Below are 27,127 nucleotides of genomic sequence, written 5' to 3' on the forward strand. Positions count from 1 at the left end.
TTTTTATATCTTTAATTCATGAAAAAATTATGTATTCAGGAACATATATTTTTTTAGCATTTTCTAAATTCATGGATATTTAAAAAAATGTTCTCAACATTTTTAAATTCATAGGCATTTTTTAAAAATGTTTTCTGAATTCATAGCTATTTCCACCTAGTGGAATATTTGCTATCACGGGAGTAGGAAGGAAGGCCACTTTGTCGAGCATTACGCTCAAGCCACATCGAAGGCACAACGAGTATAATCAACTCGTTGAGCTGGTTTGTGTTTCAACTGTTAGGTTGATTTCTCTCCCGTTCAAACCCAACGGGTCGAACGGGCCCCTGACTCGCGCCCTAATCGGGGCGTCCAACCAAACGAAGGTTGGTGGGCCCTTGTGGCCCGCGCTATATAAACAGAGGTGGGAGCCGGGGCACGACTTGCGAGGTTGATCGTTGCCATAAACCCTATCGATAATTCCTTCCGATCTAGGGTTAGCGCGGCGCTCACGGGAAGCTCCACCACCGCCGCCATCCACTCTCTGCCATCACCGGCCACCGTCACCATGGCCGGCACCGGGAGTTCCTCAAATGGACAAGGAGAAAGGTAGGTTCACCGGAAGATCTAGCCTACTCCGATCCAAAGAGATCTATCATCAACATCCAAGTAAAGGTTTGTTAAATCTTATTATTTCGGTGAAGTTTTGCAGAATATTCAAAGAGCAAGCCACTTTTCTAATCTTCCATACCTGGAAATTCGACAGGTGAATGGGGTACAAATTTTGGTTGCTCGGGTAGCACGTGATTAGTAGTTTTTTCTTTTTGTGACGATGCAAGTAGTAAAATTCCTGGACATGTATATTTACCAACAAAAATTATAGCATATAGAAATATAAAGGTTTGATGCCATTGGTGGAGTACTACTCTACAATCCGTGTCGACGTGTCGTAACCGAGTAGGAGATACGTTGGATCTTTTTTCAGATGATGTTGGAGATTTCCAATCGATTTCGTGCATGTACCCAACAAAAAAGTTAAACCTAGTTTGCGTTTTTCTCCACGATAGGTTTGTCCACTAACGATCGATGTCGAGGGAAAAGAAGCGTGCGCGTACAGCGAGGCCGGCCGCGCGGCGGCGCTGGTCGTCCGCGTTCCCGGACGACGTCCTCGCCGTTGTGTACCGCATGGTCACCTCCCTGCGTGACCGTGTGCGCTTCGCCGCCGTCTGCCGGTCGTGGCGGGCCGCGGCGCGAGGGGCGCCGCCCAGGGCCGCGCTGCCGTGGCTGCTCCTCGAGCCCTGCAATTGCAGCAGGTGGAAGCGCCTGCACTGCCCCGAGGATGGTGCCATGGTGTGGCTCCAGCTTCCCCGGGGCAGTAGGCGGCTCATCGGCTGCCATGACGGCGGCTGGGTCATCTCAACCGCGCCGCTCAGAATCGCCAACCTCTTCTCCGGCGCCAAGGTGACGCTCCCTGAGAAACCGGCGGGGGTCTTCTCCGAGAGCAAAATTGTATTCTCCAACCCGCCCTCCTCGGGCGATTGTATCCTCGCCACCGTGAACGAGCACCGTGGCATCGCGCTTTGTAGGGTTGACGGTCCGGACAGCGTGTGGACGAGACAAACATGCAAATCCTGCGGCACAATTGACGACATCACGTTTTGCAATGGCGAGCTGTATGGCCTCACGAAGTACAACGGGAAGGTAACCAAATTTGAGATGGGCGTGGATAAGCACGGAGCGCCCGTGGTCACTGATGAGATCCATCTCAGCTGCTCTGCGTGGATGGACAACATCGGCGAGAAGACCAGCTACATCTTTGATTTACGTGGCAAGCTTGCAATGGCCATTAGAACCCAGTGGTCACTAGACCACGAACCTTTCTTCAAGGTGTTTGAGCTCGTCGACATCCATGACGATGAACTAGCGGTGTCTGACAAGCACACGTGGATAGAGGTCACAAGCTTGGGTGATCACGCCTTGTTCTTAGGACAAACTTTCTCTAGGGCGGTGCCCGTGCCGGCAGACAAACTTGGTCACGTGGAGAGAAACCACATCTATTACTCTTGTTGCTTGAATCCAAGTGATGATGTCCCTAGTGGTGTGTTAAGAACGTTCTCGAATGGCTGCAGTCGCCAGAAATATTACAGGGGGGACGACAGGAAGAAGGATATCACCAACGATGACGTGAAGAGAATCAAATCAACAGGATATTTCGTCAAGGGCAGTCCTTACAGTAGCATGTGGATTCTCCCTCCGGATATGTAGCTAGTTTTTTTTTTGCGAAAATTCTTGTATTACTCAAAACTCAGAATTACAATCATGGCGTACAATATCAAGGACTTCTCCGGGTCCTGACCCAAGCCATACCACAGTATGAACTTGAACCCTACCAAAGTTGGCCATAAAATGACTAGCTAGATTTTGACTACGTCGAATATGAGTAATACAAGAACCACGTTCCTCTAGATTATCCTTGATCTCTTTGACCAAGAAAACAAATTTAGACCCATTCGTAATAGCACTCTGCACCATCGTTACGGCTTCCAGACAATCAGATTCAACTTGGATAGGTAGATTGCTCCATTGGGAGGCCAACGTTAGGCCTTCCTTTATTGCCAAAATCTCCGTCTCTAGAACATCATCACAGGAGAATAGATGCCAACCTGGATATGTAGCTAGTTTTGATTCTAGGGAATCAACACATTAAGCTATCTTCAAGAGATACCGTATGCTTTGTCCGATCTAAAATGCAGAACTTTCGGGACATGCACATTGTCTTGAAGATGGTAATTTGACGTTACTTGATGTGAAAATAGTGTTGCCTTGCAGAAAAATAATTGTCTTGTAGAGCATGACATATAGTTAATCGATTCCAAAATGCAAGCCCTTGTAGGACATGACATATCATACTTACTTTCTTTGGTCCAAAATATACTCCTTGACATGCCATTGTGTTCAAGATCATGACATATGTCTTCTTGACATGCCATTGTGTTCAAGATGGTAGAGTATTTACCATTAGTTTACGTGCAGACATGTTGCAAATTCGTGTAACAACATAAATGACAGAGATAAATACTGAAATTAAGCTGGCATATATACACAAAGGAACTAGCATGACAAGCACCCTCGTCCAATAATCAGATCACACATGCAATAATTGACTACGATGTTTTCAAAATTATCAATCCTTCGAGATACCCCCTCCTTTCCGGTTTATAGGGCTTATCTTAAAATCTTAGTTTTTTCATTTTATAAGGCTCAATTTGGTTGTTCCCCATCACAAGTTCAGATTCCAAGGTGCATTAAATAATTGCATATAAGTATTAAGAGAAAATTGACCAGTGCATGTATTTTATGCATGCATGCATTGCAATTAATACATTGGTAAACATAAATTTTTGAGGAAAACAAAAACATTAATTTGGTGCTTTTGCAAATTACAAAAAGTATTCCACCACTCACCATTTACCTTGGTTGATGAGATTTTTGAATTGAGCTCTATAAACCGGAAAGGAGGGAGTAAAACCCAAGCCCCAATCAGGCAGTAAATGCCTATTTGTGTCCCCAACAATCCTAGTGAGGGTTACAATGTCACTGGCTTTCCATCACAAAAAAAAAACAATGTCACTGGCTTTGCTAGTTTAACAAGTAATTGGAATATTATGATATAAAGCCTATGTGTGTATATTTAGAATAAATAATTATTGAAAATTTAAGTGCAAGTAATGAGAATTTCAAGGTTTTCTTATGGAGGAAACCGGAGTGGGGCTCATACCATGAAATTAGTGGCACATAAATATAAGTATAGGCGTGCGAAATTGGTCAAATAGACAATAATAGCAAATTATGATATGTATAAGTTGGCTCATTTTATATAGGTAGTACATCCATAAATCCTAAGTAACAACATCTATTGTATCTCATGGCTAATACTCCACACAAAGCAACTGAAACCAACGCATACATCCGAGTATCAAGTAATATTTCATTCACTCCTACGTCAACCCTGTTTTCATCCTTGGTGAGGCAAATTCGTTATCTTTTCTTCTCTTATTATCACCAAGAATATTTTGCCAATTGAGTCTAGTCATCTAATGTGCAATGTTCCCACTACTGTTGTTTCATCTAAAGTGGCACATGATTAAACTCAAGAAGATGTGTGTAAAGTAAACACATCATCCACCTCCTACACGCATCTGTCCACTTCCTGTCTTCCCACACCACCCGCGTTGTCAACTACATTGATGTGTTTTGAACACTCTGTCACTGTCCCACTTAATTTGTGTTAGAGCAACTCCAACGCGTCGATCCAAACGATTTTTTTTATCCATTTGGATCGGCGTGTCCATCCCTTCTGTGTTTGGGTCGGCATTGCGCCCAACACGCGAACGCATTTTCGCCCTCACCGCCCGTTTGCGGCCATTTTTTAGCTTTTTTGGTGACATATAAAAAATAGGCCCAAATTCACATAATTCAAACAAAGTATAAATATCTCATAGTTTCACAACCAAATAAATATCTCATAGTTTACAAGTCAAATAAAAATATTGTCTCAAATACATTTGAAAGAAAAAATAGACGATACATCTATTGGTTACCAACGTGAGCCACATGTGCCCAACCAAATCATCTTGTAGTTGAATGTGACTTTCCCAATTACGCATTTGATGATGAAATTCGGTGAACTATGCAAGCGTTGTCGCTCCTCCATGCTCAAACACAACATTGTCACCCTGAAACTGAAGTCATTAATCGTAGATTTCATCCGGACACTCATCCTCTACAATCATGTTGTGCATAATTACACAAGCAGTCATTACCTCCCACAACTTCTTGGTGCTCCAAGTTCTAGAAGGATACCGATGCCCCACCGACATTGAAGAACACCAAAGTCACGCTCCACATCCTTTCTAGCACTCTCTTGTGCTTGGGCAAATCTCTTCCTCTTCTCTCCTACAGGTTTAGGGATTGTCTTCACAAGAGTAGTCCACTGAGAATAGATATCGTCAGCTAGATAGTATCATTTGTTGTAGTGGTGGCCATTGATCTCAACATTGACCTCCGAGAAGTTGCCTTCTACAAGCCTTGCAAAGACCAGAGAGCGCTGAAGCACATTGATGTTCTTGTGAGATCCGGCCATGCCGAAGAAAGAGTGCCAAATCCAGGGATCTTGTAAAGCCACGGCCTCAAGTATGACAGTGCAAGCTTTGGCATGGCCCCTATACTGCCCCTGCCAAGTAGAAGGGTAGTTCTTCTGCTCGTAGTTCATACAATCTATACTACCAAGCATCCTCGGAAAGCCCTTACTCGCATTGATCGCCAACAACCAGGTTGTATCTGTAGCAGTTGGCTCTCCCAAGTACTCCAGGCCAAACACTTCTACCACATCCTTGCAGAACTTGCACATGGAGTTTGGCACGTGGACTTGCTCATTTGGATATACTCATCAATGAGATCACCGGGTACTCCGTATGCAAGCATCCGAATAGCTGTAGTGTATTTTTAATAAGAAGAGAAGCCAATTTTTCCCAGGGCATCCTACTTGCACTCGAAATAGTTACAGTACGCCACCACCCCCTCCCAGATTCGGTTGAAAACATGTCCAGCCATCCGGAAACGGCGCCGGAATAGGTGGTGTTTGAAGAGCGGGTTAGGGGACTCGAAGAAGTCCTGCCAGAGTAGGCAATGGCCGCTCCTCGGCTGCGATTCAACGTCGGAGTATGCCCCGGGATCGAGCCCCTGAACATCGGTCGCTGCCTACTAATGTGGTCATGGACGACCAAAGCAACATCCACAATCTGCTCATCGTCAGATGAAGAATCATTCGAATCGCAAATGAAATTATGGAAAAAGTACTCGTCACCGAAGTCCATTTGTACCTTGCGAGCAAACCGTTGAACACCTTGTGGGCGTTGTGGAAGAAGCCAGCCGCTGAAGAGTCTCGCGCCTCTCCAAGACCAGGTAGCAGGCCTGTCGGCATGGTGCGAATATGGCAGCGTCCGACGAGCGAGGTAGCTGCGCTTGTGTGATGCTGGCAGGGGAGGCGAGGGGTAGTGGTGTCCACGTCAGGTTGCTGCGACGGCGGCGAAAACGATCCACCAAACGCCAGAGTATGGGGCCGTCGAGGGGTGGCGTGCTGCTGAGGGAGGTATGTGGGTGCAGGCGGCCGGCATCGGGCACCGGAACTGGGCGGCGGCGACGACGGATGGGGCGGCCCGGTGTGCTGGCTGTCGATGGGAGGAAGGGGGGAATGGCCAATATGCCACCGGCTGACAGGCCAGGGGGTGACAAGGGCGGGCATGGCGCGCGTCCGCTGCGTGTTTGCGCCGACACAAACGCGGCTCAAAATGGGTCATGCGCAGACAAAAAGCGGACACTGGTCCGTTTGCATCGACGCGTTGGGCTGACTTTTGTGTCTGTTTCAACCCAAACGAATCCGTGCGGGCAGTTTGGGTCGGCGCGTTGGAGTTGTTCCTATGCTTTGTGCAATGCAATATGTATGTCAAACTGTCAATGATGGTGATGGGCCTTGTGGAACATAAAAGTTCATACTTTTTGAAAGTTGGAGACGTAGGTTTTCATGAAGTTCCCGCTAATAGGTACCTGCGCAAGATGGATCAAACTCGACTGTTCCCATAAGGATCCTTCGTACTCTGTCCTCTTGGCCAGCCGGGAGAGCGGATCTGCTTTACCACTGAACTCGTTGCATCGATCATTTCTCTGGGACGCGACAAGACACTGAGCGAAACAACACTGAAATTTAATAAGGAGTAGTGCTGGAAATTGACAAACCAACTGAAGACCGAACCAAGTGAGTACATAGCATATAGCATAGCATGTCTTCCTCTCCTCTCCTACCTTGAGACAAGTAACAAAACATGCATATTATTGTACAGTACATAAAAAGCAAAAGATCACAGTGAAGGATTCCAGACTTCAGAGAATTCGACTTCAAAACCAACCTATTAGAATATATAGCACCTCATCTTGCCGCCGAGGATTTCAGACATGAACACGTTCGTACGCAGCACACATCCTCTCCTGAGAAGAAGAAAAAAAAAACGGAAGGAAACATTGACGAGTGAACTAACAATGGCATACCAGCTAGGATATGGTATCATCATCTGGTCCGTCCCTCTCCATCGTGGTCGTGGTCGCAGCTTCACCTGTAGATCTCTGCGTTGGAGGGGCTGCGCACGCACACCTTGGCGTACCTGTGGCAGGCCGCGCAGTGGAGGTGCCACGTGCCCACGGACACCGTCGACGACGCGAACCGCGCGCCGCAGTGCACGCACTGCGCCGGGCACGGGAACCTCCTGCTGTTCCCGCTCCCCTGGCGCCGCGGCGGCGTGTGCGTGTCCGTGCCGGACCCCTCGTCCTTGGGCGTGTGGGCGGCGGAGGCTGCCGGTGGCGGTGGTCCGCTGTGGGTGCCGGGCTTCGCGTCAGACGCCGGCGCGTGACGCGTCGTGTCCGCGCTGGCTCTCTCGGCCTTGGTTGCGTGGGCGGCTGGTGGCGGTGGCCGGCTGTGAGACGTGTCTCCGGCGCCGGCTCGCCGCCTGTCGTCGTCCCTGGGCGCGTTGTTGGCGGCGGGCGGCGGTGGTCGGGTGTGGTTGCTAGGCTTCGCGGCAGGAGCGGGAGGTGGTGGCGGGCGGGGTCGCGGCGACGGCGTCGGGGCAGAGCGCGGCCTGGTGACTCCCGTGGCGCTGGCCGACCGAGAGCGCCCCCCACGCCTGCTGGAGCAGCTTGAACGCGCCGTCGGCGGCGGCGGAGCGGTTCTTGTCGGGGTGAAGAACGAGGCAGAGCCGGCGGTACCGCCGCTTGACGTCCTCGTGCGAGACGCCGACGCCGCCGCTCGGCAGCGACGTCCGGGCGCCGACGCTGAGGACGGCGTACCAGTTCCTGCCGCTGGCGCGGGAGACGGCCGCGGCGACGTGGACCTCGTAGGCGGCGAGGGCGTGCGCGAGCCCCTGGAGCGCCCGGCAGCGCGCCTGGGCCTCCCGCGCCGCCCGGAGCGCCCCGGCCACGTCGCCGACGAGGAAGCGCTGCTCGGCGAGCCTGTGAAGCCTCTCCGCCGCGTCCACCGCGTTGCCGCCGCTGCTCCTTCCGCCGGGCGCCATGGGATCGAAACCAAACATGTACTGTACGGAACTACGGACGTTACGCTGTGTCCATGGGGCAGCGCCCACCATATATGGAGTCCCGGAGCTCCGAATCCGATTCATATGTGAAGCTGAGGTACGAGGAAACAAATCTAATTTAATCCACGTCACTTACAAGATAGAGACCTCTTTAGTTTTAAAAAAATCATAGGAATTCAGAGGAATCCATTCCGTAGGAATTTCTCTATAAATTTGGTTTAGTTTGTAGGAATGAAAACCATATGAATCTTCCCTATAGTTTAGTTTGCATACAATTTCAAAGAAATTTTGCATCTGAGTACAACCTCATGGATATTTTCCTTTGTTTCTATTACCTTCGTTCGAAAATAACTGACGTGGTTTTAGTAACAGAGGGAATAGGAGTATATAACAACTATGGCATGCACCTAATCCTTCAGAAAATCTCCTACATTTTTCCTATATATAATCAAACAACTTGTACTACAAATTCATGTATTTTTCAATTCATGTAGGATTTAACATGGCATGGTATCTCAATTCTAAGTTTTTTTTATATATCTATACATTTTTAGAATCATGTGAATCAAAGACACCCCAAGTCCCTAACACATTCATAGAAAGTGAGGCAAAGATAGTTTCCATATTTCACCTCAGCTTCTCACCATTATATTTTTCATATCCTTGCAAGAGAATTATATTTATTTTTTTCAGAGCACAACAGCATGGTACTGTGTTAAAGTCGATAGTGCATACACTGGTGTGATGCTTGTTGAGCACATGAGCACTATATATGTTGAGGCCGTGTCCTTTCGACATGAACACCTTCCAGTGTATCGTGGAAGATACACATGCGTTATTCTTGAAAGAGAAAACAGGCTATCGGGATTCGATCCGGTGCTGGATGCTCCCGTTGTCATCTGTCTTCATTGCAGTTCGCCGACTGGAGCTTCGTTGAGCCACAGGAAATGGATGAAATCGTAGAGCTGGGCGCTCACGCTCACCTGATCAAGAGGCGCGCAGAGCGCGTGTGCATGGTGAGATTGAGATGCAAGGGGATCAGATAAGTGACATCAAGCTTAACAGTAATTGATCGAACCTTGTATGGTGTTGGATTTAACTTCCTCAGATGGTCCGGCCTCATCCGTTCCAGCTGACGCATGCACCGACTCCTGTTCTCATTGAGGGATGGCAGCTCCTCCCTTTGTACGGCTTCGGCATTGACAAGAGGATAAAGATTGGGATCAATGTCCTTTTCAACTTGAGACACACAAGTTATGATTTATGACGTATACATTCAGATGGACCAGATTCAGTAGAAGCTACTCGAGTGGATACACATACATGAATGTCCAGGCCAGTAGCACTTCAACAACTCCTCGACATGCTGTGGAACAACATGAGCTCTCTTTGACTCGATGAAAGGGTGACGACACAGAATCCTCTCACCAACCTATCAAGGAATGCAATAATGATCAAGCCCACGAACATATAAATATCTGCTAACTAATTATAAGTAAATGTTTGGTAGCAGAGTTCTTAAGTGGACACATTATTTGATGCAGGCTTACTGCTCAAACGACATGAATATTGTTTACCTTTGGGCTTGGCTCGTCTTGTCCGGTCATTATATCAACTAAAGGATAACCTTCTTTTCCATACAATCTGTAGCATCGTTTTTTACATGGTATCGATACCTGGAGCACAGACCTACAAATTATTCATTCTGGTACACCAGAGGTTGCTAAAGCTATATTTTTTCACTTTGAATACTAGTAATGGGTACTAACATATATACCTTTGTGACATCTTCAGAGAGTTTAATACGAGGCTGTTTGTTAATTTCAACTAACTTGAATACACAACCAAGTGCTGCTTGTGCATAGCAGGTAACTAGGTAGGTGCCAATGCCAAATGAGTCTACCTCATGACCCTAAACAAAAAGTCAATAGTCATTCACCAAGCCATCTACCATGGTGAAGGCAGAAAAACAGATGTCTTTGAGCAGAGCAGATGTCTTCCATCAAATTCACAGGCATGTTAAGCGCTGGATTTCAATACAGCAAAAGTTTCATTCAGCAGATGATAGACTGATACCAAGTATTTTGAAGCAAACCTTAAACTTTGTAGTAAGTTGTCAATTGTCAGGACCAGCTGGGTAAGTTTTCTCTTAATATTTATCTAAAATTAGTTTTACAATTCTGGGCATACTTTTTACTCACTTTCATGGTTAATTAAAACCAACAAAGACTATCAGATGGCAAAACCACCAAATGACCAAAACCATTAACAAGTAGCAACCATCTGAATGTAAAATTGTTGAAAAGCTTTCAAGGTATTTCACTAGATAAATATAGAAACTTAATAATAGCTCGAAAGGTGTGGTATGCAGCAAACTATCTGGACTTCTAGAGTACAGCTTACCTGCTTGTTCAATGCATCAATTGTTTCCTCATTGAGATCATTGCTTGCTGTAATATTCGTTTTTCCAAAGCCAACAACCCCAAATTCTTTTTCAATTGCACAGAAGAACTTGCGTGTCTCAATAGACAGATATGCTAAATCACCAGAGTCTAACCTAATTCCAACTGCCTTATACCTGAAACGAAAAGTTTTCATTAATGCTTAACAACTAAGGTTTATGAATCAACAATAGATCCAAATTTCAGCTCAAATACGTAAGTGTGATAAGGAAGTCGAATATAGTCACTAGCCAGACCTGTCAACTAAATCCATCCCTTCTTTTAAATCATTTGTTGTTCAAACAGCAGCTAACATGTTGCAGGCAGATCTTACTCCTAAAGTTCAGCAAGGGATGTAATTAAATTCCTAAAGTTCAGCAAGGGATGTAATTAAATTCCTAAAGTAACCAAAAAATGCAATCAAGAAACCTAAATTTCTAAAGCAAAGGGATGAGGCAGTATAACCAGTTGGTGTTTCTGCTTATGCTCAAGATGCTTGTTCAAAATAGATGAGAGACTTGATAATAATTAATGTTACATATCACAACAAGGGTGCATGGTTGGTATCAAATGTCTACGCTGTGAGGTCTAGGATCAACAAGTTAGGCATCAGTGACCCATTAGGTATGAAAAATAAAGCTAGTCCAAGCATATGAATTCAAACATGCAACTTTTATGTATAATAATGGAAGAAAAACTCAAAATAAACAAACTATGCGTATGTAGAAACTAGAAAGTATCTGAAAAGTATTAGCAAGGAAACACACCCAGGAGAAAGCTTCATTTTATTTTGTGTTATCATCAGCTATAACTTCACATGTAACAGAAGCAAGTTGGGCAAATAAGAAGAAAATACTAAAATATAAAGAAGTGGTGAGGCAATAGTACCCCATATCATTGAGAGCTAAAGCAACAGCGCAGAAGTTTGGCACTCCACTTCTCATGACCTAGCAACGATACATACTTAAACATCAACCATGCCCATATATAACCTGAGTTAATGCATTAGTTCTGTCAAGGTCAGTCCTGAAATAACTAGAGTTGTTAAAGTCAAGGGGACACATTTTCAAAAAAGGAAAATTATAGGGGAGGCCCCTACAGTAGCACATTTTAAATTTGCTTGGATAATAATTTAAAACAGTTACATGAACAGAAGATTCAACATATATGGGCTAGATATACATATTTTAATCCATAACCAGAAAAGAAGGAACATACAGAAACAAGTCAGTTTAAGCATGTCACCGAAAACATGTTTTAAGTAATGCCGTAGAAATCTGTAAGGCCATGCCGTGAACATACAGAAACAAGTCGGTTTAAGCAAGTCAGCTTAAAAAAAAACTCCTGAACAGATGAATATGTAGGCCATGCCGTAGAAAGCAAGTACACTAATGCAGAGCAAGATTAACTAACATCGTATGTGTCCACCAGGGCCAGGAAGGAGTTTGGAAATGCCAGTGCATATGATGTGAATGCAGCCAACTCACTTTGATTTGTCTCGCCAAAGGAACCACGCAATGAACTAGCATCCTGAAAAGAAGAATGTAAGGACAGATCTTGAATACTTGAACATAAATTACTAGCCATAAGTTCTATAGAAACAAGTTACAGAGGAATTATGTAGCAACTTGCAAGTAAGAGAACCTTCATGGATAAGTACAATATTTCTGATATGTAATCTGTATAATTTAAACTGTAAAGCCACGTTGTTATGCTTAATAGTTTGCAGGTGGTACTTTGACAACTAGTCACCTCAACTTCAACTGTACCTCTTAATCTCTTATTCTAATAGGCCAGATAAGATGACAAGAATTGTATCAAGTTTGTTCACTAAAAAAGCATTTAAATAGGTACAGCCAATCACAAGCATCAAACAATGTTTAAATTATCAAGAGGAAAAGTCTATATAAAACTTCAGTAACATGAGCAAAGGGATTAACAAAATAACTGGTATTTTATCACACCTGAATCTTAACCAGCCAATTCTGCACTAGAGAGACAAAGTCTTCACATTTGTTCGAACCATCAGAGCTAGACAGTGCTTTGTCAATGATTTCATCAAGACCCTACAGTCAACAAATACATTAGCAAAGAAGACCCCTGGTATAAAAGAGATTTAGTTCTCACCGGTAAAAAAATTGACGAAATTCAGGATCAAACAAATTTAATGAAAGTTGCAAGGTTCATGATGTAAAACATATATTGCATCTTGTACATTTACCTCATGGGTTTCTCTTTTAAATGGTCAGATCTATTGTGTCTTAACTGGGTGAAAATTAAGTGACTTAGATTTTTGCTCGTACTAGCCAGTAGCCAGATGCTATTATTAACTACTCCCTCTGTCCCATATTAGTTGTCGCTCAAACAGATGTATCTAGCACTGAAATACGTCTACATTTATTTCAGCAACAACTAATATGGAACGGAGGGAGTATTTAATAATCATACGCTTAGCTTTGCTCACCAAATATATATACTTTTTTCACTATTTGCATTTGAATATCAATGTGACAATGTCAAAGGGATTGACTAATATCAACAGATTGATGAATGATTTATATTCATCTATGTATTCAATACAAGTGCAACTGGTTAGGAAATTTTGGCCCAACTGCATACTCTATATCTGGATGGATCCTTCCTCAAAGTATGAAATAGTTGGTCCAAACTGGAATTGCGCAAGATGAAAAGAGGGGAACTAGAGAAAGAAGCAAGCTTGTGCTAGATGAACGGCAATAAACACAATCCATGTCGGATACATTCTGGAGAACATCAAGCTTATCCATGAAGAATTATTAGAACATGGCATATGTTTCTTTCCTGGACAGGAATGGTATTTCAACTATTAAACAACAAAGTTGAAGCAAGTCCCAAACACCAGCAAATTTATTCATAAGCATAGCAAGACCTGAAAGTAACTACTAACCAGGAAAGAGCTCACAAATGCATGTGAGTGAGTCCCACGTATTGGTATCCCAAACAACCTTCCTGCTGCAACATTGCTGCCCGGGTAGGAATGTCAGATTATTGCTTATTATGATGAATGTCTGTTTGGATAAGCATTGTACGGCCTTCGGTATAACTTCAAGTTGGTTCACATGTTCAAGTATTGAGTAAGAATATTTATCATCTAATGATGACTTAACATAGTTTTAAAACTATATAGTCCAGTTCAAGAAACCATGTGATCCTAATCTAGAGAGTTAACAATAGTTTGCATCAGTAGCAGAAGAGACCCAAATATATATCGCCTACCATGAGCACCCAGCAAATAATTTACAAAGCTAAGACCTATGAAGACATAACAAAAATGTTTGAATGCAGATAGAAAGAGACTATGGGAAAATTGTAAAGGTACATATTGTGCTCATTGTGTGAGCAGATCATACCTCGTTGCATCAAATCCTCCCATATAAGAATATCTTGATGCACTGATTCCTCCATCTGGCCCCTGATAGACATGTGCTCATAAGTCCATGTTAAGGATAATGAATCAAAAGAAGCAAAACGAAACAAAGTAAGACCCACTTGAGCCCGTCGAAGTCCAAATTCAAGTAAATTCTTTGGCTTCCCTGCTACAAGGCGGTGCCTTGCAGCATTTGTAGTAACCAATGAAGCATAGTTCACCAGACTTAAAAATGGAGTTTCAAGAAGTTGGACAACCTGGGACGAAAATTAAAAGGCAAAAGTAAACAAAAAGGTAAATACGACAATATGGATGTTTTTTTTTGCTAACCAGCTCCTGGTACTTACCGCAACAGGTCCTTCGATTATCATCAGTGGAACCTTAGGAAACACAGCAGAACCCTCAGGGATGGCATAAACCTCAACATCTGAGCAGTCAATTGAACTGAGGTACTCGAAGAAGCCATCCTACCAAAATAAAAGTAAGCATACAGGTTTAGTTGCACGCAAAGATGAAAATGGTTATCTAAACAAGAATGAGTTTACTTAAGAGTGACAATTAAAATTATATTTGGATTTTGTTTGCTCATTGGCATTTTGGATGGTGGATGGGTTCAGGGGGCATCCAGAAGGATCCCTTTAGCTTATTGTGAAGTACCCTGATCCTTCCACTTGTATGAGCATTCAACTCAACTAAACCCATTCATACACGAGCATGAGCATGATCTGGATAGAGTGCAGGATTCCCATAAAATGATCCACATTTTTTCTATAACATTGGCATTCCAATAATCCTACCTCACATGTAGGTAGTGCAGCCCGCAGAAAATTGATTTCCTCTTCTTTGAACTTGAAGTTGGCAATAAACCGTATACACTCTTCAAGGCCCCCAAAGACGGTGAACTCACCAGCAAAGGGGCTCTTCCGGAAGTAAAGATCAAAGCTGAAAACAGTAGGTTCACAATAAACAGCAACAAGCATAAGAACATGATAATTCAATTACGCACATGGCTGGCCTCATCCATATGGTTATAATTAACACTGCGGCTATGCTTGATATAACCTCCAGAAACAGTAAGCTTGTAACGTGTGCGTGCGACTGCTTGGTTATAGACTATTTGCATCGGTTTTTAACATTGGCAAGCAAGCTTGATACTTGGTTTACTGCTTGCTTTTATCAACGGTGGGTATCACTGAATCTATACACATATTCCATCAGCATAAGTTTTCGTCTCAGATTCCGCTTAGGCTGCATCAAACATGGTTTATTTATTTCTCCCAATAAAAACGACCGCCAATTTCTACTGTTCTGCAATAATGGAGCAACCGCCAAACTATCCACCACACAAGTTTTATCCATCGAACCTAATAGTCCCTTAAATGGAACACTTGACTAGCAAACTGAATTAACAGAGACATCACACGGGTCCAAATTTGACAGCACGAAAGCTCCCCGGAGCTCGAATCCGGGAGACGGCTGCACAGCACAGATCCTAAACTTCAGCAGCAAACTGGGCCGCCCCCGCGCCTGATTCGGCGGAGCCGGAAACTGCCCACTGTTCCTGAACCGTCACTCCGCCGCGGAGCTCAACAGCAAACGGCGCGTATGCAGTAGAGCGAGCGGGGGTTGGGTGAGTTTGAGGGTGCTTACACGGCGCGGTCGAGGTGCTTGCCGGCCTTCCAGTAGGCGTAGGCCATGGAGAACTGGTAGAGGTCGGTGAGCAGGGGCGTGACCATCGGGTTCGTCGGCCGCGGCACCGCGCCCCCGCCGCCGGCGCGCACGTCCCCGTTCGCCAGCGCCGCCGCGGCCATCTTCCCGAGAGGAGGGAGGGGGCGGAGCTGGAGAGCGGCGAGGTCGGAGTGGAGCGGGTGGAGGAGGGAGGGGAATCTCGCAGGCAGCCGATGGTACTGCGAAGGGGAAACTGGAGAAAGGGGAATCCTATTCCCCGCGCGGGTCGGCGGATAGCGACCAGACGCGCACCCCCACGTACGGTAATATGCCAGCCCATTAGCCTGTTACTGAATTTTTTCTGTCCGTTTTCTGTCTCTCTTTTTGCCTTTTCATTTTCTTATTTTCTTACTAGGAAGAATGCCCGTGCGTTGCTACGGGATGGATGGGCAATGGTTAAAGAGAGGGTGGTGCACAGAGGACTTATGCTGAGTGCAATTTTTCACTACTTTGAGGCATATTCTTCAAGAGTTCATTTACTAATTAAAAGGATTTTCGAAGTAAGAGCACACATGATATTTTTTGTATGACTGTATGACTTCAATGTGACATTGTAGATTAGACCGGTAATATATAGTGACAACAGATATCTCACCAGTAAATTAACCATCATATTGATGATAAAAAAATCATACACACAACTCTTATGTTGAGTTACTGATATCACATGGTAAAAATGTCATATACTTCGCCTAGTGTTCGAGCATGTTGTGTGTGTGCTCACTACGAAGTCCTTGTCGCATAGATGTATAACTTCCTGTGCTATCGCGATATATGTAGGATTTCTCCATCGCAGTTCAACCTTTGCTTCAAGCATGGCAGTATCTTTGATATCTTCTAGGGAAGTTGATCGTTCAGTTTATGCCTCCTTGGTGAATGAAATTAGACTTTTATTTCGTCTTAGACAAACTTGTATTACTTATGTATCGCGTGCCCAAAACAAAGCTACTGATAGTTTAGCTAGGTTTGCTCGAGTTGAGGGGCGAACTATGACCTGGCTAGGGTTTGAGCCAGAGGAAGTCTTGGGTATTTCCCTTGATGATTGTAAGGACATTGTCATTTGAGTAATACAAGTGTTCCCGCAAAAAAAAGTTCAACCTTTGCTTAGTGTGTTGCGCCTCAGTTTTTGGTTCTTTTGTTTTGGTTGCATATTTGCATTTTTCTGCCTTTTCTATGCACATTTTTTTATCTTCTGTATTGGCTTCATGTTTGTATTTTTTTCTTTTCTTGTGTGTATTTTTTTGCAACCGGGTCAAATTTTTAGTTCTTTTGCTTTGTTGATAGGCTTCACGTGACTTTTTCAGTTTTTCCTATTTTTCTTCATCGTTCATTCATACATACCACTCTTTATCTCCTTTTCTTATTTGTTCTTTGTCATCCATGACTCGAGATTGCCATCCAAATTGCTTTTCTGCATGAGAGTTTTGGATACTATATGAATCTTTTGTTTATTAAAAAAGTTGATAAAAAATTGCATCATAAATTGAGCATATGTAGCGTTTTAATATAAAATTTGCATCATAAATTGAGCATACGTAGCTACTTATAAATAAATCTAATTGCGCTGGACATAAGCATCAGAATATACGTGTTGTTTCCATGCTAGAGTATCATGTTTTTCCTTGAAGCAATTTACATTGCAGAAAAATGATATTAAAGTAAGAGCATTGCTATATACTTCATGTTTTACGTCTGACTTCACTACGAAGTTGTAGATCAGTATGTCGATGAGTAATGCCAAAGCATACCACACCAGCATATTAACCATTGCACGGACATCAGACAATAAAAATGATGTATATGCAATACTTCAAAAGTAATTTTACATCAATGTTTGGGTAAAAAGGATGTATAAGTTGGTTTCCTTGTTCCTCCGTACCACCTTCAACATGACCATATTCAAGGACATCAAGCTTGTCATCTTGTTCCTGATTCGGAACATCAACCTTATTGAGAATGGTTAAAGACTCAGTGGCCATGACATGTAAATGACTATGTTTTGGTGCCGATATTTTACTATGCACTCGTATAAACTGAAATCAGCAGCGCCCGGAGATAATTTATGTATTTATTTTATTGGTCGTCCAGATATACATGTTACCACCGTGTGTGACATGAGCTATGTAGTCAATATGAGTACGTCAAAAAACACAAATAAATGAAAAGAAAATGTAGAACCAAAACCAATCATGTGCATGTAGAATCAGAGAAGAAAAAAAATGCATGCACGGCCGAGCGATTTGATGGGTAAAGAAGTGTGTCCCTCGTAGTCAGTTCTTTTCTTTCATCTACCTAGTTATTTATATTATCAAATCTAGCTAATCTCTATTTTGGTGAGTGCCCCTGTGTCCAGCCCACTCCGGTGTTCGTTGCAACAACTGTCTATCTGTCCAACACGTTTCGTTTCCTCATCTCTCCCCACGCCTTCTTCTTCTCCCCCATGCTCCCGATTGCCTTCCTCTCTTCTCTCCCCTACTCTCTATCCAACGAGGAACGACACTCCAATCCCTCTCAATGGCCGCCACTGCTTCAAGGCCTCCCCGCAGAGTTCTCGATCCAGATCAGATCGAGGCCACCACCGAGCCCCTCGGCCGCCTCCTCCTTCGTCTTCGCCCTCGCGCACGCCGCCCCACCCCCACCGGTGCTCCAGTGCCTCCCCGCGGTACCTCCTTCTCCCTCTCTTCCTCCCCTACATCTCAGTCCTTTCTTCTTCCCTTGGCAATGAGCAGAGGAAGCACGCAGGGAGCCTCGCTCCTGCTACCACCACGACCTTCGTCGTGCCGCCGCCACCTCCGAGTTCTTCGGCCGTTGGCGAACATCTCCCATGCGACCGCCGCCGCGACCCTATGCCTCGCCTCCATCATATGTGAGGATGATGACGACAGTGCCGCCATCGACCCGTCCCGGGCCGTCCCTCGCCTCGCTCGCGTGGGGCGCACCTGCGCGTGGACCGCCGGTCGGGCAAGCCGCCCCTCGCCGACGGGAGCGCCGGTGCCGCTCGCCTGAAGCATCTGATGGCGGCTGTGACATTGCTCTGATGGTGACCAGGACTCCTCTTTGCGTTCATTCTTATCCCCATCATCTGATTCAATTGTAAATCGTCACTCCGGACGCTGCTGGTTGTGCTAATTCAATTTCTTCGTGAAGGCCAAGGGCCTCGCCAAGCAGCGGGAGGACTTGCGGGCTAGGCTCGCCCGCCGCAAGCGCGCCTGCGAGCTCGCCCTCGTGCAGGCCAAGGCCACCTCTGGCGATTTCCTGTCCGCCGCGCTCTCTAACGCCTCGGCCCTTTCCTGGGCTCGGGCGGCGTGGACGCCCGCCGCGACGCATCACGCCGTCCTTGGCTTCTGCAGCGTGGACGCCAGCGGCAAGCGGCGGCGCGTCCCCGGCGGTGGATGCCGGCAATGGATAAGTGGCGGTTGTGGCCAGTGGTCGCAAGGGGTTTTATGCAAAAACGAAACGTTATCTCATCCAGAACACACGTAAAATCCGACTACAGGTTAACTTCATATAAACCAAGGGGCTTTTATGCAAAATCGCGCGTGACGACATACATGCAGAAACCCAATTCTCTTTATTATTAGGTAAAGATAAAGATTCTCTGTTCTTTCTTTTTCATGTTTATTTTCCTTGTTATTTCAATTGGCAAGGTTTTTGTGACAATTTAGCGATTTTCAAATTAATATAATTTTTCGAAGGTCTATACTAATTTTTAAATTCGTGCTTTTCAAATGTGCGAACACTTTTTGAAATTTATGGACAATTTTGAAGATCCCAAGAATTTTTTGAACTTCACCAATATTTATTGAAATTTGTGAAATTTTATTCAATATAAAATTTCATATATAATATGTTAAAATCGAAGTTACGGTTTAAAAGATACAGATAATTTAAAAAATCATTTGGTTTGACTCAAATATATTCCAAAATAATATTTAAAATACTTAACAGGTAAAAATAATCTCATATTCATATTCTACATATTTTTAAATCAAATTTCATATATAACATGGTCAAATCGGAGTTACGGTTTAAAAGATATGGATGATTTTAAAAAGCATTTGTTTGACTTAAATATGATTCGCGGATGAGTTACCTAAAACATCAGGGGGGATTTCAAAAAATTTAAAATAACGGTTTGGGTGTGACTTAAATCCGGACGGCGGATTGATTTCAAAAAAAGACAGGGACTTTTGTGTAAAATACGAAAATAACGATTCGTTTTAACTTAAAGTAGGACTGCTGGTTGAATTCTCTAAAATAGAGGGACTTTTCTGAAAAATTTTATGACGGACGAAAGAAACCTAATTTGCTTTATTATTAGGTAAAGATGAAGATTTCTTGTCCAGCTTTCCTTGGTTTTCGTTTTTTTCATCGTTACTTTGTTCTTTTTGTTTTTCTTTGGTTTCTTTCATGGTTTCCTTTGGTTTTTCTTTTCTTTCTCATTTTTCTCATTTTTCTTCTTTTTTTCTTTAGTTTTTTGTTACTTTCTTTGTTTCTTTAGCAGTTTTTATTCTTTTACACTTTTTTGGTTTTCTTTTTTTCTTTGCTTTCCTATGTTTCTTTTTTGGTTTTCATTAGTTTTTCGTTCTTCTCTGTTTCTTCTGGTTTTTATTCTACATTTTTGTATACGTTAAGAAATTTTTTCTAATACATGTTTAACATTTTTTTATTCATGGTAGACATTTTTTCTATACAAAATTTTAACATTTTTCATAGGGCGACAGACAGACCACGGCGGTTTGACACAATGGCAAAGTAAGCGCAACAAAGCTATCGAAGATGGACTCGATCAGTAGGCTAGCTTCTTGCACGTCTTCAGTTACAAACACATTTGCCAACATCGAGCTTGTCGGATTCGACGCACTAGTGAGGGGTGGCTATTTCCTCACAAGGAATATGGTACACTATGCGAGCGCTTGTTTCTTTTTGAAATTGTTTTTTTTTGTGGAATTTGCTAAAGTACAGTACAAAATCCACTGGTACTTCACCACTGGCATGTTTACCGGGCTAGATAAATTTGCTGCTACAAGAATGGTGACTGCTGGCGTTATGTCGCACAAAGGTTTACAAGAGCTTACGAAACAGCGCAGCACTGTGCTCTAGCAAAACTGCTGAGGTACATGGATGCGCTGGAGTTCTATTAATTGAGTTGCACCATGGCGCGACTGGCTCACCCGCACTGTCTTTCCATGTGGCCACAACTCCTGTCGCAAGAACATGTGCATGGTTGTGATCTGCAGATGGATGGAACTTCGTGTTCTAATATTTTTGCGAGCATCATATAGCGGATCCTCATGTTTGTATGCTGGGATTTATCGTTGCTTTCCTATGTTGATGGATTGGCGACGGAAACCAAGAGGCAATGAGCAAAGTCTTGTACACCAAAGATTTTTGTAATAAAGAGAAAGCGGCTGAGTCTCTCCCTGTATCTGGTGTTAATTATTGTTATTATGCTCATGACTGTGCTATGTGCTTATGTGCTTGTCTGAATGGCGTGTTTGTTGACTTATGTGATAGAACTACTTACAATTTTCAAGTGTGATCGGATGACTACGTTTCAGAACAAGTTTTGCAACAACTGTGACATATATCTTGAGTGACCTAAACATGAACTTTCCTCTGCATCACCACTGAAATCCAAAAAAAATATGAACAGGAAATTTACAAAAAAATGTGATATATCACAACAAAAGTTACAGAAGTTATCTGCTAATGTCTATAACGTCAGTTATTCATAGTGGAAATATATTTTATGATGAATGTGACAAAACTAATATGATGTTGTATATGTCGGCATATTTTTTCAGCAGACTTGATCAAGGAAAAGAGTTTTGACTTAATACAAGGCTGAAATTTTCAATAAATGTGGTACATATAATATACAACTTCTCACACAAATCATATGATTTCTTACACATTTTCTCTTGAATCAAAATCCATGTGATATTGTGCTTACTGTCAACTGGGTGATAATCTTTTCTTAGATCTATACAGTTAAGTGGGTTTGCCTCTTGGTGTATTTGTAGTTCGCATGACAACATTGAATTGATTTGTTCTATCTCCGTTGGAAATTGAGATACTTTAGGGAGATAAAGAAGATAAAGGCGAAGAAGGCGATGACGACCACGTGAAGGTACGTGATAAGGTTGAAGTAGTGGTCCTCGAGGCCAAGGTAGCCCTCGAGGAACTCCCGCACTGTCTGGTTTGGTTGTCCAGGTACAAGAATTGGCTCTGTCCGATCACCAAGCTGGGAGAACATGAGTCCGTACACCGTCCATGCTGCTGGGTTTGCCCAATACACCCACCTCCACCAGACAGGGATCATCTATGTCCACATTGTTTTTGTTCATCGGGTTAATCATGCACAATCTATCCTCCATTTTTTTGTTTTATTTATTTCTTTGAAGGAAAAACTCTATTTAAAATATGCAACATTGGTTTGTAACGGTACTATATTAATATGAAGCTGGTATGAAATATGCAATCTATTGAGGGGTTAGTTGGGGATTCCATGACCCTAATTTCCCATGTTCTCTTAAGTATGTATTGTAGTTATAGTGAAAAATATTAGGAGGAGGGGCTGGGTAATAGTTGGTAGAGCGAGGGCCATACCTCTCTTCTGATCATGAAGCAGGAGAAGATGTTCCAAACGATGAAGATAAGGAAGGACAATCCAGAAGCTATCTCAATGTTCGGTGTTAGTGCCACTGTCATCATCCCGAAGAGTGTGTAGTACATGTAGCTTAGCACCATGTAAAGTAGAAAGCAAAAGAACTTATTGGCGGTCATCTGGAATCCAATCATTGTGTATACTATTGTCGCGAATATGAACACTTGGACAAGCATGTAAGGCAATTCAATTGCCACCTGCAGATAGAATTTTAACATCCTAGTTGAAAAAATATTGCCAAGCATTGTAGCTTTAGATTCTTAACTTAATTTTAGAGTGGACGCGTAAAGTATTATTACCTGAGCTATGGCATAGGCCAACGTAGAGTATGTGCCTGCTGCCTTTTCTCGGCAGAGAACAATCCTCTCTGTTGCCACAACCGGTTGTAAGATACAACAGTTGTTGAAGCCAAGAAACAATGCTGATCCGTATATAAGCCCTAGTATGTTGAATATATCTTGTTGTTGTTTACTGTTCCATAGGTAAAGAAAGTTATGACATAGTAGAGGTGTGATATATTTTTCATGAAAGAAATTCCTTAGGTTTTTTCATTCCTACTTACATGGTTGATCCAGTCTGCCAAAATACAATTCCAAACATAATTGATAGAACAAATGTGTTTAGGAATCAAACAACATTATGCTCTGGATTTCCAATATGCACATCTTTGTTTCCATAGGCAAGCGATGCATTGTGCCCTAAAGTTTAGCCAATATCTTGGAGGGAAATTTAGATCTTCTGTGTTTGGCGCTGGTTTTCCAAGCTCTTCAATAAGAAGTTTGTTCTCCCTGAAAGGTAAATATTAATCATATTATACTTTTTATTATTCAATTCAACTTACATCCCAATGGATGTAGCATTATGATTACATCATGTGTACCTATATAGGGAGGAGCTCCGATAAATTTCAGCATAGTCCACTCCAATCTCGTATTCCGTTGTGTGTGAACTGACATCCAACATCCATGATGCTGGGTTTTGTCCATCTTTTATTCTAGGAACACCGGGGATATCCTGTGTAAAGATTTTTTTTAATAGTTTTGCTCTCCATCGAGAATGAACAATCAAAATTGGCCAATCTTACCTCAAAATATTTTATCATGTTGCTAGAAAGTCAACCTAGTGAACCACTATATATGATTTGACCACCTCTTTTCATGAGTAGAAGCTGCAATTTATCAAATTTAATTGAGTTAAGGAAGTAAATATCTATTACTTACTAATAATCTTATTGAAGCTTATGTTTAAAAATACATGTAAAAGGACACTTGTTTTTCATTGGCAAGTACTTCTATGCTACTATCAACGCATATAGAAAAGGAAATGTGAGGGCCAATTACACCAAATATTTCACTTTGGCACAAAAACATGGTGGGTTTCATTCCTTGTAATTGATAGGGTAGTTCTATTTTTATTTATTGTTGTTTCTTTCATTTTTCAAAAAATGATAGTTTTTGGTTATGTGTACTATTAGTTTGATGCTCTTTCTAGTCATTGATCTTCAAACCACCTAACTATTCAGTTCTTGCTTGTATTTTGTAGAATTATTTTTGAGACATTTAATAATATGATTTATTCATACCTCATGAAAAGATTCAAATATCTCAATGCTTGGCTGATGAATTGTACAAACAATAGTTCGTCCAGTGTCTACTGTCTTTCTTATTGTCCTCATGACAATTGCCGCAGCACGGGCATCCAAGGCAGTGGTCGGCTCATCCATAAATATAATGGAAGGGCTAGAAACAAGCTCCACAGCTATTGTTAGCCTTTTTCGTTGCTCAGCTGACAGGCCAGTTGCTCCTGCCAGACCCACCATGGTATTCTTCAGTCCTGTTAACTCAACTAGATCCATGACTTCATATATAAACATCTGAAACAAATTTAATGGCATGTATTATGAGATATCATGTTATAGATTAAACTTCTAATGGTGTTAACAATCATACATACATCTCTTTGGCACGATTTAACTTTTAAAGGCAAGTGAAGCCACGCAGAAAACTGCAGTGACTCATATACAGTGAGATTAGGGGAGTGGATATCACTTTGTTCACAGTAGCCAGAGATCCTTGAAAATGTCTCCTGCTTCTTTGCATATCCTTCCATTGTGATAGTACCTTCAATATATCCTTCAGTTTTTCTTCCAGCCAAAACATCGAGCAATGTTGTCTTTCCAGCACCGGTGATTCCCATCAAAGCTGTTAGCACCCCTGGTCTGAAAGCACCACTAACATCTTGTAGCAACTGAAGCCTTTTATCGGTCACTCCATACTTCATCATCTCCTAGTGTAAGATATGGATTCATATAGTGAACATGTGACTAGATGGATGCTACTATTTAGTTAAGTAAGTTCTGTTTGAGAGTATACCTTAGGCATTTCGACAAAATAGTTGATATGATCAAATACAAAGGAAAGAGGCTGAAATGGGAGAACACCTTGTGGAATTGACGCATTGCCAATTCCAACTATCTTATTTGTGCACTCAGTCATTACCTCGTGGCTTTGTTGTTAACTTGATGCTTGTGTGGCGCTGCAAATCGTAAACAAACATGATAAATACCGACTATAACTATTGTTCAATACTTTTTGTTTTTTTATATTTCTTTGATATACGTACAGTTCATGAACTCCAGTGCAAAGATACTGAGTATATTGAACACCAACGAGAATCCAAATAATACAGTGACACAAATCCAATACCAGTGCCAATCTGTGAGCAACCCCCTGATCTTGAGGATAGCATCACCAACGGTATTAGCATTTTCGTAATGAAATTCCTGTCACAAGAGGATATCATCATTAGGTCACATCTATGCTATACATGGTATACATCGTATCCAAAATACTAGATGAATGATTGATTACCGTGGCCCATCTTTCATCAAGGAACTCATTTAGGGAGATTGCATTTTGTGCATAGGTGAATGGGGATGCCCAGTATCCCCATTGTAACCATTGTTGGAGATCGTCTATTCAATGTAAGAAGTTTATGAGAATCTTAGAAGCTTACTATGCACACATGTATTGTGTTATAGGTTTTCCATACATCTTACTTAAATTAAGCTAAATCGCATCCAACCTTTTGAAATGACGATGCCTCCAAATATGAAGATTGCTATAAGAGATGTGGTGGCAAGCACGTTGGCCATCACTAGTGTCCTTGCTACCGCTGCTAATAAACGACACATGCCCATTGACATTTGATGCATGGAAAAAAGTACCAAGAAATGCTTCATGAATCTACAAAAAGTAATTAAGGCAATCATTTTCTATCACTACAACTTATTTAAGCTACTGCGATAACCTAGATATTGAATTGACCAAGAGGAGATGTACCTAATAAAGGAAGGTGCGTAGCCAATCACATAGTAGGTTATGATGGTCCAAAGACTTGTTTGTACAAAAGATATTGGGATACTAAGAAGAAAACTTGGAGTAAGGATTGCCCATCCCAGCAATGCTAGAAAGTCTCTTTGCTTGTAGAAAGTGGGAAGTCGCTTTATTGTCACAACAATTTCAGCCATACCATTGAAGTTTACTATCATAACAGCCAAAAAGAGAGCTCCGATATACTTATTCGCATCAATAATAGATTTGTGGTTCATATTTGTTTGAAGAAAAATGGTTGATATCACCAAAGCAAGGATTGTTATCTGTATGGTCGTGAATATATGTAGCGGGGAGTTTATTTTTAGAAGAAGTACTTCCCTTGAAAAGCATGCCTTAAAAATATTCCATTTGGAGAGACCTGAACTAGTTTTCGCCTCCTTTATCTCTACTCTATTGTTTAGAACAAATAGTTTATCTTGTACAAGTCGAGGAAGATATGATGAATAGAAGGATTCTGCAAATTTTTCAATTGGATGGTAGTGATACATATGTTCCTCACCAATCCAGTATTGCTTTTGGTCCATCTTTGAGGTCACCTGGACATATGGAATTTTTTGTTAGTTTATTACTATATGTTATTATGCACAAGTACACAATATAATAATGAATTTGTGGATGGAATTGTGACTCAATGCCTGCCACAGTTCGTACCTTTAATGTACTAGTCGTCCCAAAGTTATTCCAAATAGTAATTTGGCACTGATAGTTAAATCAACACTAATGTTTATCTAGTAATTCCTTCATAAATTTTTTTAATGTAGTACCTCTTGAAGGAAATCAGCCATGTCTTTCCTGTTGGGGCATGTGAATCCCATGAACTCAAAAGAAATCAGTAGCTTTTTCTCGAGGACCATGATATACAATTTGACCCTCGCATAAAAGGATTATGTCATCAAATAATTCCAATGTCTCGGGAGGTGGTTGAAGCAAGGAAATAACCACTGTGAGATCCATTAAATGAGCCATTTGTTGTATAACTTTTATTATCTCATATGTCGTGGTGCTATCAAGACCAGTTGAAATATCATCCATAAAGAAGCATCTTTCTAGACCAACTAGCATCTCTCCTGCATCAAGGAGTTCATCATGAAATGCAACAACAATAATACATTCACAAATAAGTGATTAATTAGGACATCAATATTGTATTTGATGACATTGGCACTGGCACCATGTAATATGCTTTTGTTCTACATAGTTGGCACCATGTAATATGCTTTTCTTCTACATAGTTGATTAGCTGGCATACTTTTTTGTTGAATGGGTTAGTTGGTGTTATTAACATGTTGTTCAGTGAATATTATAGTTATATGTTACAAATCCACTACATTTTATGAGCACCTTGCAGTAGTCTAAGTGATTCTCAA

General features: G+C 42.3%; 2 protein-coding genes and 1 pseudogene across 2 annotated transcripts; all 3 read right to left on the reverse strand.

Annotated features, from left to right (window-relative positions):
* Window positions 1–4,569: 4,569 nt before the first annotated feature.
* On the reverse strand, window positions 4,570–8,584 carry LOC123087750 (dnaJ homolog subfamily B member 14). Its single transcript, XM_044509850.1, has 2 exons — window positions 6,945–8,584; window positions 4,570–6,840 (listed from the first exon to the last, which is right to left on the reverse strand). Exon 1 carries the CDS (start codon window positions 8,202–8,204, stop codon window positions 7,596–7,598), a length of 609 nt encoding a protein of 202 aa, XP_044365785.1. The 5' UTR covers window positions 8,205–8,584; the 3' UTR covers window positions 4,570–6,840; window positions 6,945–7,595.
* A 132-nt stretch (window positions 8,585–8,716) lies between these two features.
* Window positions 8,717–15,921, reverse strand: LOC123087749 (nicotinate phosphoribosyltransferase 1). Its single transcript, XM_044509849.1, has 15 exons — window positions 15,618–15,921; window positions 14,765–14,909; window positions 14,315–14,434; window positions 14,090–14,224; window positions 13,951–14,012; window positions 13,488–13,563; window positions 12,526–12,627; window positions 11,975–12,091; window positions 11,450–11,508; window positions 10,524–10,698; window positions 9,898–10,032; window positions 9,698–9,796; window positions 9,444–9,552; window positions 9,199–9,311; window positions 8,717–9,103 (listed from the first exon to the last, which is right to left on the reverse strand). Exons 1-15 carry the CDS (start codon window positions 15,776–15,778, stop codon window positions 9,026–9,028), a joined length of 1,686 nt encoding a protein of 561 aa, XP_044365784.1. The 5' UTR covers window positions 15,779–15,921; the 3' UTR covers window positions 8,717–9,025.
* A 5,829-nt stretch (window positions 15,922–21,750) lies between these two features.
* Window positions 21,751–26,822, reverse strand: LOC123082751 (ABC transporter G family member 45-like; annotated as a pseudogene).
* Between the last annotated feature and the right edge of the window lie 305 nt (window positions 26,823–27,127).

Source organism: Triticum aestivum, chromosome 4A (assembly GCF_018294505.1).
Source record: "Triticum aestivum cultivar Chinese Spring chromosome 4A, IWGSC CS RefSeq v2.1, whole genome shotgun sequence".
Taxonomy (NCBI): Eukaryota; Viridiplantae; Streptophyta; class Magnoliopsida; order Poales; family Poaceae; genus Triticum; species Triticum aestivum.